Source organism: Macaca mulatta, chromosome 17, assembly GCF_049350105.2.
Source record: "Macaca mulatta isolate MMU2019108-1 chromosome 17, T2T-MMU8v2.0, whole genome shotgun sequence".
NCBI lineage: Eukaryota > Metazoa > Chordata > Mammalia > Primates > Cercopithecidae > Macaca > Macaca mulatta.
The window spans coordinates 8,351,930-8,368,365 of NC_133422.1; the positions used below are offsets into that span (position 1 = coordinate 8,351,930).

General features: G+C 40.5%; 1 protein-coding gene across 6 annotated transcripts in view; it reads right to left on the minus strand.

Annotated features, from left to right (window-relative positions):
* The window catches only part of FLT1 (fms related receptor tyrosine kinase 1), a 196,101-nt gene that overhangs the window by 63,998 nt on the left and 115,667 nt on the right, over positions 1 to 16,436 (minus strand). Inside the window, exons 15-16 of one of the 6 annotated variants that reach the window (XR_013407806.1) lie at positions 13,953 to 14,568; positions 4,511 to 4,722 (exon numbers count right to left, since the gene is read on the minus strand). The exons of 4 other annotated variants lie outside the window; for them this stretch is intronic. Coding sequence is in view for 1 of the 2 variants with exons in the window: in XM_077974134.1 (XP_077830260.1) it covers positions 4,466 to 4,470 (5 nt within the window). In the remaining variant the exon portion in view is untranslated. Of the gene's footprint in view, positions 1 to 3,917; positions 4,471 to 4,510; positions 4,723 to 13,952; positions 14,569 to 16,436 lie in introns of those variants that run through there. One more of the 6 variants, XM_077974134.1, reaches the window with a different exon arrangement.

The window sequence follows — 16,436 nt, forward strand, 5'->3', positions numbered from 1 at the left end:
TATTTTATTTATTTACTTATTTATTGAGATGAGGTCTGTTTCTATTGCCCAGGCTGGACTGCAGTGGCAAGATCATAGCTCACTGCAGCCTTGAACTCTTAGGCTCAAGTAATCCTCCAGCCTCAGCCTCCCGAGTAGTTGGGATTACAGGTGTACATCACAGTCCCTGGCCATGGTGAATTTTTAATACAAAGCTTTACATTTTTTAACATAATCAAATTTATCAGTATTTTTTTATTATACTTTGTGCTTTTTTGTTACTTAAGAAATCTTTTCCTACCCTGATATCATAAAGCATTCACCTTGTATACTTTCTTCATAAAATCAGTTTAAAAGATTCATTTAATATTTTGTGTTTTCTTATTTAGGTTTTTAATCTATCTAGATTTTCTTTTGGGGAGGGGTATGTGTATGGTGTGAAGTAAGGACCTAATTTTTACCATATAAATAGCCAGTGATCCCAGCCTCATTTATTGAATAAGATCTTCTTTTCCCACTAAGTTATTGTGCCAGCTCTACTCAGATACTATCTGAATTTTTTTATGTTGAAGCTCCCATGTATTTGTGTATTTGTGTATTTGTGGTTCTGTTTCTAGGCTCTTTATTTATTCACAGTGACCTATTTGTCTATCACTGTACCACATAAGTTAAATTATGATTGCTTAATATTAACACATCTTGATACATGGTATGGCCTGACCAGATCATTTTCGAAATGGTCTTGACTGTTCTTGGCCCTTTATACTGCGATACTTTATACTTCAGATTTTGCTTGTCAAATTCCGTAAAAAGCACATTGGAATGTTTATTGGAATTCCACTGAGTTCATATTATATTATAATTTGGGGGAAATGGTCATATTTATTTTTAGGTAGAATCATATGGAATTGCCAATACTTCGACCTACAAAAATAGCAATATGGTTCTACTTAATAATAAGTGTTTTTATAGAAAAATATTGAGTATCTTTGAGTTATTTAGATTTTCCTTTATGTCATTTAATAGTTTTATGATTTTCTCTTTAAATCCTGCTTTTCTTTAGTTATATTTATTCCTAGATATAATTTTTTTGTTATGTAAAATAGTATTGAAGTCTTTGAAAGGTCACTCTATTTGAATTTTCTCTTTCCTTTTTGGGTATTAGTCATTAGAACTAACATGTAGAACTCACTTTTTTTTTTTTTTTGAGGTGGAGTCTCGCTCTGTCGCCCAGGTTAGAGTGAAGTGGTGCAATCTTGGCCCACTGCAACCTCCGCTCCCAGGCTCAAGGGATTTTCCTGCCTCAGCCTCCCTAGTAGCTGGGATTACAGGCGTGTGCCACCACGCCTGGCTAATTTTTGTATTTTTTAGTAGAGATGGAGTTCTACGATGTTGGCCAGGCTGGTCTCGAACTCCTGACCTCAAGTGATCTGCCCACCTTGGCCTCCCAAAGTGCTGGGATTACAGATGTGAGCCACCGCGCCCGGGCAGAACTCACTTATAAACATGATGCTCTGCTTTGTGTTTCTGAGATAATTTAATCATAGGCCTGCTTGCTTTCTTCTAAAGTATAGCCTAAGTCATTTCCATGTGCTTGTTTGTGTATTTCCTTGACTTCTGACACTGAATACAGATTCTTTAACCACTGAAGACATGACAATTCCCATGGAAACCCATTATTTATTTCTCTCTTTACTCTAAGAAGCTGTATCAGATGGACCAACCGGCATAGAGCAGCACTTGCAAACATAGATGCCTTCAGGAGCCAGGCACATAATATAAACGAGTTGGGGATGAAATAATGGAAGGGGGACTATGTCTCTGGAGAACAGAAAGCCTGTCTCCCATCTAAAAGCAGAAGCCTTTGCTTAGCTCCAACCTATCGGGAATTTGGGGATTTGAGTCTGGTGTTGTCTTCTGAGTTTTAGAAAGAAGGCAGAAATTTGAATTTTTTTGTTTTTAGTGTTAAAGCTCATGATTCTTAAATGTTGGCAACCAGATCAACTTATATAGACTTACTGTGAGGGCCAATAAAAACATGGATGCAAGATATATTTGACATAACTTGACTTAGAGTATATACATGGGGATAAGTTTTTATGTTGTTACTAAGCAAGGACCTTCATGATCTGGCCCCTTCCTATCTTCCCAGCTTCGCTGCCTGCTACATCCCTACATGTGTCTTTGGTATCAGCGATACTAATCTATTTGCAGTTTGTTCTAAGCCTTAGTGACTCTGCACACGTGGTTCCCTTGATGCCTGGTTAGCATTTGCTTGTTCTTTAATATTCAGCTCAGGATTGGCTGCTCTGGAAAGCATTTTTTTTTTTTTTTTTTTTTTTGAGATGGAGTTTTACTCTTGTTGCCCAGACTGGAGTGAAATGGCACCATCTTGGCTCACTGCAACCTCCGCCTCCTGGGTTCAAGATTCTCCAGCCTCAGCCTCCCAAGTAGCTGGGATTACAGGTGCCCGCCACCACGTCCAGCTAATTTTTTGTATTTTTAGTAGAGATGGGGTTTCACCATGTTGGCCAGGCTGGTCTCGGACTCCTGACTTCAGGTGATCCACCTGCCTCGGCCTCCTAAACTGCTAGGGTTACAGGCGTGAGCCACCGCGCCCGGTGGAAAGCATCTTCTGATGCTCCTGGACCCCATCTCTGTTACTTCTGCATCACCCTGTGCATGCCCCTACTCTGGCACTTACCATTTTGTCATAAAATTGCTGACTTTCTTATCTGCCCACTCCACTGTGGGTTCCTGGAGAATGGTAACTCTACCTTATTTACTACTGAGTCCCCAGTGTCTAGTGCAGGGCCGACAGACAGCTGACCTTCAGTAACTGAGGAAAATGACCATGTAAATGAAGACAATGGAAAATGTCATGTAGAGGGTGGAGGAGGGGACTGAGCTTTGCAATCTTTGCAGAATATGATGAAGCTAAGCTGGTTATTAGTGCTAGCTCCCTGGGTGGTGGTATGGACTGATGACCTGCAGCATGCCAAGCTCACCTCAGAATTTATAAAATTGTGTCAGTTAATTTTGTCATCTTAAGGTTCAGAAAGCCTCAGTTCCTGGAGCTTAGAATGCAAACTCTGGTAGTTCCATGCATTTGCTAATGAAAACTTTACACTGGGCTCTTTTTTAGAAACCTGGGGTGTCCTCTAAGGTATCTGATGGTGAAACTCAGTGTGAGAATTTGAATTACCTGTTATGTCGGCTGCTGATGGAGGAGGTGGATAAGTTTTTGACCATCATGGCCTAATTTATTCGTGGGATGTGGTCTAAATTTTCAAGATGTCCAACTGTCAATTTTAAAGGTGTAATTTTCAAGGGACTTTGTAGATAGTTTTATTTCTTCCCATTATACCTTAAGGTGAAGGACAATCTTGGCATTTTATGTGTAAGCACCATATTGCCCAGGGAAGAGCATGGAATATAATTTTAATCCAATTCACCATTGAGTAAATAAATCTGTAGAGCTTTTGAATTCACCCATTTGATTACATAAATGCAGGCCATGTGTTTGCCTCCTGTTCCCCCCCCACCCCCCAACACACAAAAGTGGCTTGTTGCTCTCCTAAATGGGCCTACTAGTCTGACCAGCAGCTTCTGTTTTGTTGCTCAGTTGACCATCTGTATTGTTGACTTAGAGAACATTATGTTCATCCACTTTGGCCAAACTAATATTCATTATTAAAACTGTCTTCTTTATTCATCAAAGTCCAATTCAGATGACATCTCCTTCATAAAATCTCCCCTGATTAGTCATCAGAAGTGCTCATTTTTATCTGATGTTATTTTATACCACTCACATTGCACATTTATGAACTGACTTTGTACCTATTATGTTTTAAGTTTTTCAAAGGTGAGGATTATGTGTTGCTTATTTTCATTTTCTCTAGAATATAATAAAGGGTCAGGCTCAGAGTAGGCAATTAATATATGTATGTTGAGTTTAATAGAATAAAAAGTGAAATTTTTTTGTTTATTTATTTATTTGTTTATTTTTGAGATGGAGTTTCACTCTTGTTGCCCAGGCTGGAGTGCAGTGTGCGATCTCAGTTCCCTGTAACTTCTGCCACCTGGGTTCAAGCGATTCTCCTGTCTCAGCCTCCCGATAGCTGGCATTACAGGCATGCGCCACCACGCCCAGCTAATTTTGTATTTTTAATAGAGATAGCATTTCACCATGTTGGTCAGGCTGGTCTTGAACTCCTGACCTCAAATGATCCACCCACTTCGGCCTCCCAAAGTGCTGGGATAACAGGCATGAGCCACTGTGCCCGGCCATGTTTATTATTGTTATGGTTATCTTGGCTCTCCAACTAAAGGATAAGTTCTTTGAAGATGACACATCATAGTTTTCAATAAATGGTAGCTATGATGATGATGATGATGATGATGATAGCTATGATGATGATCATGACGACAATGATGACGACGATGATGACGACGACGATGATGACGATGGTGATGTTGATGTATACTATTCTAGGTACACAGTAAATAATCGTATCTTTAGATTGGCAGCTTTTTTTTTTTTTTTTTTTTAGACAGTTTTGCTCTTGGTGCCCAGGCTGGAGTGTAATGGTGCAATCTCTGCTCACTGCAATCTCTGCCTTCTGGGTTCAAGCGATTCTTCTGCCTCAGCCTCCTGAGTAGGTAGGATTTCAGGTTCCTAACACCACACCCAGCTAATTTTTGTGTTTTTAGCTGAGAGGGGGTTTCACCACATTGGCCAGGCTGGTCTCCAACTCCTGACCTCAGGTGATCTGTCCACCTCAGCCTCCCAAAGTGCTGGGATTACAGGTGTGAGCCACCGCACCTGGCTAGATTGGCATCTTTTAATTGATTAGCTAAGAGCTGTGTCGGAACTAAGAACCAGAAGAGCCAAAACATAGAAATGGCTAAAGGTGACCCGGGAAAGCTAGAGGCAAGATGTCAGACTGACTTTCCACAAAGGAGATTTTATATATCCAGTCAAACTTTGGATGTTTGGAAAACTATGTCTGAGGAACAGAAATTTGAGTTTAGTGAAATGGCAAAGGCTGACAAAATTAGAAAATGAAGGCCAGGCGCAGTGGCTCATGCCTGTAATTCCAACACTTTGGGAGGCCAAGGTGGGTGGATCACCTGAGATCAGGAGTTCAAGACCAGCCTGGCCAACATGGTGAAACCCTGTCTCTACTAAAAATACAAAAATTAGCCAGATGTGGTGGCGGATACCTGTAATCCCAGCTACTTGCGAGGCCGAGGCAGGAGAATTGCTTGAACCCAGGAGATGGAAGTTGCAGTGAGCCGAGATCGTGCCATTGCACTCCAGCATGGATGACAGAACGAGACTCCATCTCCAAAAAAGAAAAAAAGAAAAGGAAAATGAAGAACGATTAGTCCATTAAATGACACTAAAAAGATGAGTGATTTCAGTGCTTCTGAATGGTTACGATGTGGTTTCTTCTTTATTGAGAATTTCACCCTAAGATCAAGCCTCATGGCAAAGCTTTTGTGAATGTAAAAAAAAAAAAAAAAAAAAGTTGACGCATGGGATAATTTGAGACACAGTGAAAAGCAGCCTTGCAATAATGCGTTAAGCTGGAAGAGAATATGAGAATGTTGTAAACCGTAGTGTCTAAAGGAGACTTGATGGCAATGTAAGCCCTGATGAGACGATTTACTCTTTAGCCATGAAAAAGACAGAGAAAGAAGAGGAACACTTAGAAAAGAATACGACTGGGGACAATGATGAAAAAAGCTGTATAGGCCGGGTGCAGTGGCTCATGCCTGTAATTCTAATACTTTGGAAGGTAGAGGGAGGAGGATAGCTTGAGCCCAGGAGTTCAGGACCATCCTGGGCAACACAGTGAGATTACTGTCTCTATAAAAAAATAAAAAAAATTAGCCTGGCATGGTGGCATGTGTCTGTAGTTCTAGCTACTTGGAGGGGTGGGAGAGTTGGGAGAAGGCTGCAGTGAGCTGTGATGACGCCACTGCCTTCCAGCCTGGGTGACAGAGCAAGACCCTGTCTCAAAACAAAAAACAAAAAACAAAACCTGTATAATATTCTTCTCACTGTAACCTCCGAATAAGGGAAATACCAGAAACAAAGGTCCTTTCATTTGGGATAATGTGTATTCCTTCACTACTTTAACTTACAAAATAGAGTTATTATAGCAGAATAGTTTCTAAAAGCCTTGAAGAGGCAATAGTTAAAATGAATTCTTTGAAACTGTGCCAAAAACACACATATTTCTAAATATTTAAAATGAAAGCAGCTTTGTGCACTTTCACTGTGAACTTTGCTCTTGTTCTAATAAAGCATTTCAGGATGATTCAGGCACTTACAAATATGTCAAATGGTACTAACTCTATGGTTATTATCTATATAACCTTAGCTATCAGCTATGTTTATTTGTAAATTGTGAACACATACATGTAAGTGAGTGTGTGCACACACCCACACACTCCTGCCCCAATAAATCCTTGTGCTGTGCTCAGATTGGCCATAGTCTGTCCACAAGATTGGATCCATTAGTTCCGCAGAAGACAGCCATTCACCTACAGTGGCTTTTTTTTTTTGTATGATGAAGTAGCAATTCTAATGACCATTTTAAGACAGGAAAATCAGTACTATTGCACTCCATAAGAAGTTAGTCAAGAAAGTGTTTTTCTTTCAATAGAGGAGTAGTTACATAAATTATGGGAATACATATCATATTACAGTGTATGCCTGCTAAAAAGAATGGGGTAGAACAATATGTACTGACATAGAAAGACCTCCAAGATATATTAAGTAATAAAAGCAAGTCTTAAAACAACATATGGTGTGACCTCAACTCAAATTTTATCTCAGAAATGCTGGGTTTCCCATATAAGCCCACTACCACTGACTCACTGTAATCCATTATTTTATTTTCATCATAACAGTGATGATTGTCAGATTTATACCATATGCTTGTATAGTAGTCCCCCTGTATCTGTGGTTTCAGTTTACCACCGTGCAAAAATATTAAATGGAAAATTCCATAAATAAACAATTCATAAGTTTTATATTGTACACCATTCTGAGTAACATGATGAAGTCTCTCACTGTCTCACTCTGTCCCACCCAGGATGTGAATCTTCCCTTTGTCCCGCACACATCTCCACGCTGTAGCTGCTACCCTTCTATGAATCCCTTAGGAGGTAGCTGGCCTACCAGACAGACGGTCCCAGTATCACAGTGTTTGTGTTCAGAGAACACTTATTTTCCTCAATAATGGCTCCAAAGCACACGAACAGTGATGAAGCTGTGAAGTACTTCCTTTTAAGTTAAAAGGTGAAAGTTCTCGACTTAATAAGAAAAGAAAAAAATCATATGCTGAAGTTGGCTAAGATCTATGGTAAGAACGAACCTTCTATCCATGAAATTGGAAAGAAGGAAAAAGAAACCTGAAAAGGCATTTAAGTTTGTGGGTAGAAGACATGAACAGAGCATGTTCTGATGGACAGCAATTGGTATAATCTGAGGTGTCAGGCATCTCCTTGGGGTCTTAGAACAGATCCCCTGTGGATAAGGGGACATGACAGTAGTTTGTTAAATTTGTTGCCTGTATTTTTCCATTAGAATGTAAATTCGAGGTCCCTGTTTTGTTCCCAGCACCTAATATGCCTGTCACAGAGTTGACTCTCAGTGAATATCTATTGAATGAATGAATCATTGGGGGGTGTGTGTGTGTGTGTGTGTGTGTGTGTGTGTGTGTATATATATATATATTTGAAATGGAGTCTCTATCTGTTTCCCACGCTGGAGTGCAATGGCACCATCTTGGCTTACTGCAACCTCTGCCTCCTGGGTTCAAGCGATCCTCCTGGCTCAGTCTCCTGAGTAGCTGGGACTACAGGTGCCTGACACCACGCCTGGCTAATTTTTGTTTTTTTTTTTTTTTTTTTTTTTTTTTTGAGACGGAGTCTCGCTCTGCCGCCCAGGCTGGAGTGCAGTGGCCGGATCTCAGCTCACTGCAAGCTCCGCCTCCCGGGTTCACGCCATTCTCCTGCCTCAGCCTCCCGAGTAGTTGGGACTACAGGCGCCTGCCACCGCGCCCGGCTAGTTTTTTGTATTTTTTAGTAGAGACGGGGTTTCACCGTGTTAGCCAGGATGGTCTCGATCTCCTGGCCTCGTGATCCGCCCGTCTCGGCCTCCCAAAGTGCTGGGATTACAGGCTTGAGCCACCGCGCCCAGCCTAATTTTTGTATTTTTAGTAGAGACAGGGTTTCACCATGTTGGCCAAGCTGGTCTTAAACTCCTGACCTCAGGCGATCCGCTTGCCTCAGCCTCCCAAAGTGTTGAGGGATTACAGGCGTGAGCCACTGCACCCGGTCATATATTTTTAAAGCCCACATTTGTATATGTGCACACGTACAGGTTAAAAAATGGAAAAATCATTGACAAGATACATATCAAACAGTAAATATGTATTACCTATCCATAAGGGAAACTTTTATAGCTTACTCTATTTCTGTACAGTGGGAATGTATTCATCTATTCCTCGTTTAAATTTAAAAATATATATATACACATATATATATATATATATATATATATATATATATATGGCCGGGTGCAGTGGCTCATGCCTGTAATCCCAGCACTTTGAGAGGCTGAGGTGGGCGGATCACGAGGTCAAGAGATTGAGACCATCCTGGCCAAAATGGTGAAACCCCATCTCTACTAAAAATACAAAAGTTAACTGGGCATGGTGGTGTGGGCCTGCAGTCCCAGCTACTTGGGAGGCTGAGGCAGGAGAATCACTTGACCCCAGGAGGCAAAGGTTGCAGTGAGCGGAGATCGTGCCACTGCACTCCAGCCTGGGCAACAGAGCAAGACTCCATCTCAAAAATAAATAAATAAATAAATAAATAAAATAAAAATGAAACATTAAGACATGAAACTGTAGCCCTTTTTACCTCTTTCTCAATGGCAAAGAGCCATTAAATGAAAGTTTAAAAGTAATATAGATTCAAATACTTAAACATTTGCAAAACTTTGTAATATTGACTATGTTAGAATGAGTGAATCAATGTTTTTGAGGCAAGAAAAGTAGATTTATACTTTATGACAATTTACAATTGTAGATTGAGGCAATAAAAGGACAAATCAAAACCCATTCAGTCAGAAGACTGCCCCAGCGCGTGGGGGTGGGGGAGGGAACGTGATACAGAGTATGTTTTCTGCATTTCAGTTTGTTTCTCAGTGACGCTCAGTTCAATTACGACTGAGTTGAATGCGATGGCTACTTAAACTAATATACAGTCTTGATTGTTTAAGGCTCCTTGGTAGCAGGAGATTATATAAAAATCAGGTTTATCGTTTGAATGGGAGGTGAATTTTCTTGATTTCGATTTTTTTCAGCAGCAATTTAGAGTCGTGGAAAGGGTGGGGTGAGTTCACTGACTAGTTATCTGAGAGTATATTTGAACTGGGCATAGTGGTGATCCCAGCTGCATTGCTGTGTATGTGCCACTTTAGGTCCTGATTAAACTGTCTGAAGTTTATGCTTGAGGGGAGGAGAGCTTTCCATGCAGATTCTGGACTTGTAAAACGGAAAAAGTTCATCTAATTATTTTGCTAAAACATGAAAGCATGTTTAAGGGAGTGTATGAGTTTTCCTTCTATACTCATCCAGTCTTTAGCGTAGGGAGGACTTTGTTGATGAGGGATTGAGATCCCTCTCACTCTAAGGGCCCGACGCTGGCTCTCAGTTTTGGGGTTAGTGTCTTTGGACAGAGTACAGCCTCTGAGAGATCTCTGGGATGACTGCTGGGAGAGTTTACTGCCCCCACTACCCCCACGATGTCCCCAAATCTCTTTGTATCTCTTCTCTTTGTTTTTCTTCATTCCCTCTTTCTTTTTCTCGGCCATTGGTCCCTCAAGCATTGACTGCTCTTCAGACAAAATTCACTGCTGATCTTGGCCATGCTCAAAGTACATTTCCGTGTGTTGCGAGAGGTCACAGAGAGAATCAAAAGAGGAGGTTAATTCATAGACAAAAAAGGAGAAGCTTTAATGGGCATGGGATTTCCGATTGGGGTTATGAAAAAGTTCTGTAACTAGATAATGGTGATGGTTTTGCAACATTGTAAATGTACTTAGTGCCACTTAATTGTACACTTTAAAATGGTTAAAATGGTAAAATTTATGTTATGTGCATTTTGCCACAATTTTAAAAAATGAGGCCTGGGCAACATAGAAAGACCCCTATTTTTACAAAAGAAAAAAAAAATAGCTGGGTATGGTGGCATGTGACTATAATCCCAGTTATGCAGAGGCTGAGGTGAGAGGATCACCTGAGCCTGGGAAGTTGAGGCTGCAGTGAGCCACGATCATGTCGCTGCACTCCAGCCTGGGAAACAGAGCAAGACCCTGTCTCAACAAACAAACAAAAAACAAAAACAAAACAAAACATAAAGAAAAAAACCCAAAAAACACTTTTTCTAAAGTGATGCCCACATTTACAAGTTCTCTCCTATTTCTTATCTCCTAAAGTTTTCATTTAAACATTTAAGAGGACCTAACATACACACAAACACAAACACACATCACCACCACCACCACCACCACTAAACTTAAACAACTAGCAGGGGACCCTGCTATTCATATGAATATATGTTTGTGTTGACCAATGTATGATCCCTCAGTTGGACCTTACTGTGGCCAGCAGTTTTCAGGAGGCTTTTCTGGGCTGAATAGAGATTAGGATGTTATGCTGTAAAATGCATCCAGGAAATCTTTAGGCAAAGCATTAGTATAGGATATATTGCTGTGTATGTATGTGTATACCTATGCATGTAGGTGCAAGACCTAAATCACCTGAATCTTGCCAATAAAAAGAGATACTTTGGGGCTGACTGATTCTTCACAAACAGCTTCTGTTGCTTTCCAATTCAACACGGAACTTTACTCATGGATCACTTTACTTTTCTAAATATAAATCACAGAACTCTACCACTGTACTTTTCAGTCTCACTGAACTAGCCAAACATTAACAAGTAATTGCAGAATTGCAGAAAGTGCATGAAGTAACATTTTCAATTTTTTCGCCATGATAGGGCTGTGTTAAAGTCAGGTTCCCTCTGTTGGCTGAGATGAGGGTTGTAGGGCTGAAGTTTGGCAAATGTCAACAGGTTAGTTTTTGTGTGCTGTTACCTCACTCCCTCTCTTACTTCATTACTCTCCTTTCTTCTACCTCCTAAAGGAACTATATTCTTGGAAAAGAACTGAGCTTTGATTCTGCAACATAGCAGTGGCAGGGAAGAAGAGCTGCTCGAATATCAGCAGTAAAGCTTGGTTTTCCTTGATCTGGATGTAGACAGCCCCTGACCTTAATGACACATATTGAAGAGACCGGGCTAGTGAGAACAGCTGCTTAGTGAATCACAACAGCAGATCAGCTCCAGTCTCGGTGGGGGTGCTAAGCAGAGCAGCCAGCTCACCCTCACAGGCACACCCTGGATATCTTGTTCGCATTTCTTTTCTGCAATAATAGTTCTTCATTCACTGTGTACCGTAAGGATAGATTTCATGAGAAGGAAAAGGCAACTACAACTCAAGTTTTGCAAAAGGTATTTGACATTTCTGAATTTCATTAAGGAATTTGATTAAGGAATCAAGCAAAACTGCTGATTCTAGTAGCCTGAGGGTGACAGATGGTCAGTTTTTCATCCCTGGATATTAACATCCTCATTCCTCTCTCTCTTCTAAGGTTCCTTAAGATCTTTCCTGGATCTAGTCAAATCACTTTATAATTCAGAGGTGATTCTGTCCCCTTAGGTACTAGGATCTGAATATGGTACCTACAGATGCAGACACTTGGTGTCAGTGATATAGTGTGACAGGAAAGATGTCCTCTAAGTATTAAATAAACACTTAGTCCTAGTGATCAAGAAGATTTCATTCAAGAAGGAGTATTAATCATTGGGTTAACGTGATTCTCTCCTGCTCCAGCCTCAGTCTGTTTAAGACAGAATTTACTCTTTCTGAACTCTTCGTTGTTCTAATACTACTGCTTCAACCTTAAAATATTCTAGAAATGTTTTGCCTTCATAAAAATTTAGTTTAAATAATAGTTTGATGATGGTTTATTGGTTCAGGCAGGCTTTACTAAAAACATCTAAGATCAAGATTGCCTTCTGTTTTCTCAAATATTTCCAGAGAGGGAGAGTTTGTTACTTTTTTCAGCCTTTTAATGACTCTTTCAGAGCACAATCACTTGTGAGATGGTTTGTGCCTGTATCAGTGCAAAGCTAAACTAGATAGGCCTTCTGCCATATCTTCTTTGCCAACTTATGTTACTTCCTTGCAGTGCCACTGTGAAGAGTGTTGCCAGTAGCCCCCCACTTACAGCACCTGCTCAGCAATGTCACAACTTGAAATATTTTACGACCTCATTGGAGAACCTGGGAAGAGTGTAAGGCAGAAAGGAGACTTTTTGATTATTTTGGAGAGCTGTCAGTCCTTTAGGCGGTGGCCTGGAGAGGCAGTAAAGACACTCAGGGTCAAGGGTTCTCCAAGGTGACACTGTACCCTTGTTCCAAGTCTGGGTTGCAAACCTTAAATATTTTTAGCCCAACAGAAAGAAATGTTTCTAAAAAGACCTTTGCTGTCCATATACCCCTAGGAATCAGACCATACTCAAAGCAACTACTGTCAAACAGGATTCATCTCCAACTTTGAACTCTTGTGTGGTGCTTCGTGGTATTAGTCCCTTCACACTGCATTTTCCTCTCTTTATCTCTGGCTCTCTGTATTATATTCACTTTAGCTTGTCTACTCTCTTTTCACCTGCCTCTTCAAAGTAAATAGGTCTTAAAATTACCTTCATCTTTCAACACTTTGCACCATATCAGTCCCTCCTAAGAGTTCCCAGTTGCTTCTTTACTCAGTTCTAATTTGGAGGCCCTACTAATTTTCCCTTATCTCTTCTTGCATTCTGTATATTCAGCTAACAACAATTGAGAACTTACTGTATGCATTAACATAGGAAAATTAAAGCACAAAGAGTATGTCTTTTTCTCGTAGGAAAATTAAAGCACAAAGGGTGTCTCTTTTCAGCTATCCAATGTATTAAATATATTTTAATACTATGATTGAACCATTTAATTTTTCTGCTTGCCCATTTATTAATTTGCCTTATTCCATTTTTAGACCAGTTGACACAATACTAGTGAATAAGTCAGGACACACAGGGTTGTTGCTGGAAGAAGCTGTATTTCAGGTAAATACATGCATCACTTAATTACTCTAGATTTTTGGTTCTTCAGATTTCAGTTTTCTTGTTCACTGCTGTATTTGCAGAGCCTAGCACAGTGCCAGACACAAAGCAGTGCCTTATAAATACTTGTTAAATAAGTAAATATATGACATTAGGCTGATGGGGCATACATTCTAGACCTTTACAACTTAAAAGTAACCCCCAATCTGAGTTCAAAATAATTTTTAACTTTATACATGGCATGTATAGTTTTTTAAAAATGCTTTATGTGTTTTTAATATGCTTTAAAAATGTTTCAGAACATGCTTTAAATAAACCAAAGTCGTCAAGAGACTTAATCTTTAGTTTACCTTAAATCTTAAAACTAACCCCCAATCTGGGTTCAGAATAATTTTTACCTTTATACATGGCATGTCTAGTTTTTAAAAAAATGCTTTATGTGTTTTTAATATGCTTTTAAAATGTTTCAAAACATGCTTTAAATAAACCGAAGTCTTCAAAAGACTTAATCTTTTTGTTTGTTTGTTTGTTTGTTTGAGAAGGAGTCTTGCTCTGTTGCCCAGGCTGGAGTGCAGTGGCGCGATCTCGGCTCACTGCAACCTTTGCCTCCTGGGTTCAAGCAATTCTCCTGCCTCAGCCCCCCAAGTAGCTGGGACTATAGGCGTGTGCTACCATGCCCAGCTAATTTTTGTATTTTTAGTAGAGACAGGGTTTCACCATGTTGGCCAGAATGGTCTCTATCTCTTGACCTCATGATCCGCCCGCCTCGGCCTCCCAAAGTGCTGGGATTACAGGCGTAAGCCAGCGCACCTCACCGAGACTTAATCTTTAAGGGTTAGGAATGAGCAGATATTCATTATTTTAAATACATGTTTATTGGTGCTCACGATATCATTTAAAACTGGTGCTCGTTTATTCTCTTGTGAGTGAGGTGAGCTAATGTTTAGTTATGCTCAATGCTAAATGCCCATATGTTCAGTGGGCAGAGTGCAGGTATCAGAGTCAAACTCTTCTGGTCTGAACCTTGGAGGGCTACTCACTAACTATGACCTGGGACCAGTTATTTGCATTAGGAAATTAGCGTTAAGAAAGTTCGAAAGCAGCAGCAGGCACCTCGCAGGTCCTTGTTAAGTAAAACAGATCTGTGGAATGCATCTAATAATGTCCCTACATCATAGGAGACTTGTGAAAATTAAATGAGATATCTCTAAAACACTTAACATGGTGCCTTGGTACCTAGTAAACACTCGATAAATCTTATATTGTTATGTTTAATAGAGAAGACATATTAAGATATTATAAAATAAACACATGTAACACCAGAGAACAATGAAGTGATGTGCTGAATGACATGAGTTGTACATAAACCTGGACATCAGAAAAAAGGAAGAATCACTTCCCTGGAAGGTGAGAGAAGATCTTTCACAATATCAAGAATTAGTGGGGCCGGGCGCGGTGGCTCTCACTTGTAATCCCAGCACTTTGGGAGGCTAAGGCGGGCGGATCACTTGAGGTCAGGAGTTCAAGACCAGCCTGGCCAACATGGTGAAATCCTGTTTCTACTAAAAATACAAAAATTAGCCTGGTGTAGTGGCATGCACCTGTAGTCCCAGCTACTCAGGAGGCTGAAGCACCAGAACCTGGGAGGCGGAGTTTGCAGTGAGCCAAGATTATGCTACTACACTCCAGCTTGAGCGACAGCGCAAGACTCCGTCTCAAAAAAACAAAGAAAAACAAAACAAAAAAGAATTAGTGGGAGCAGAATAGCGTAGTGAGAGGAAGGAGAATTTTTCAGGCGAGAACTGAAGGCAGCCCATGGCCCAGAGGGCTGAGGGGAGAAGAGGAGACAGGAAAAATTGAGGAAGAGTCGGGTCAGGGTGTGGCAGGAAGTAAGTGGTAAGGAGCTGGATGGGGCCAAGCAGTCGAAGCCCTGGAAAGCCTGACAGCGATGCTGGGAGTTGGGCACGGGCAGCAGACACCATGCCACCCCCGAGGTGTTCAGGCAGTGTGGTGTAGAGGGTCCTGTCTCTTCTTGTTTGGGTTGCCCTGGCCAAGGCTGTCTCTTGCAATCCATTCACATGCGTTCCAGGACCTGCATGCTTAAGATCCCTTTTATTCCTGCTTGATGCCCTTTGGCCCAAGAATTTACTACTCAGCTTTTATAACTCTTTCTTAAAATTGTCTTTCTTCTGGTGAATGACTGTGCCCCACTGAAAGTGTTTTCCTGAAAGGAAATGATAAGGGAGGAAAAAGCTCCAACTACCCCAAGTAGGCATTTTATAGGCGCTTGTACAAAGCGTGAGCCCTTGTGTGTGCCTCGCTTCCTTTCTCGTATTTTCTTTGGAATGGGAGCAAGTTATCATTTAAAAAATAACAATGATAATGGACTGGATCCTATCAGTGATCCAAGGTCACTAAAATTCTCTCGCTATATCAATCCTTTTTGAGCTGCCAGGCTTCATCTAAAAGGTGCACCTCAAGTCTCTAAAGGATATACAGTTTATTTTCAGGGTTTTACAACTCAGTCAAGCTGGCTAAAGGCTGAATATATAATGAACTACTTTTCAGTCTTTGCAGGCCATGATCTTAATATTCTTCCATTTCAGTTTTGCAGCAATTGGGGAATCAGGGATTAACACTTTGGTTACCTTTATTCATAGGCTTATAAAAAGAAATAATCATCAAAGAGTTGGCAGTTTTGAAGATACTCATATATACAAACATAAGGGTCATCTTCATGGAGCATATTGCATTGACTATTGCATTTGCTCCTCAAGTGGGGATATTACATATGAAACTTTATAGAAACTATATACATGTGGAAGATTATCTCCAGAAAATTAAGAAAGCCCTTTCCTAAAGGTGAATAAAAGGAAGCAAGAGAAAGAAAACTGATGACTGGTATAGCTGAACTTAATAAGTGCTAAACAGTAGCATCCTAGAAGGATATTTATAGAATATTTTGTGTAAGAATTTATATGACCTTTTTTTTTTTTTTTTTTTTTTTGAGATGGAATCTTGCTCAATCGCCCAGGCTGGAGTGCAGTGGCGCAATCTCAGCTCACTGTAAGCTCCATCTCCTGGGTTCACGCCATTCTTCTGCCTCAGCCTCCCAGGCAGCTGGGACTACAGGTGCCTGCCACCACGTCTGGCTATTTTTTTTTTGTATTTTTAGTAGAGACGGGGTTTCGCTATGTTAGCCAGGATGGT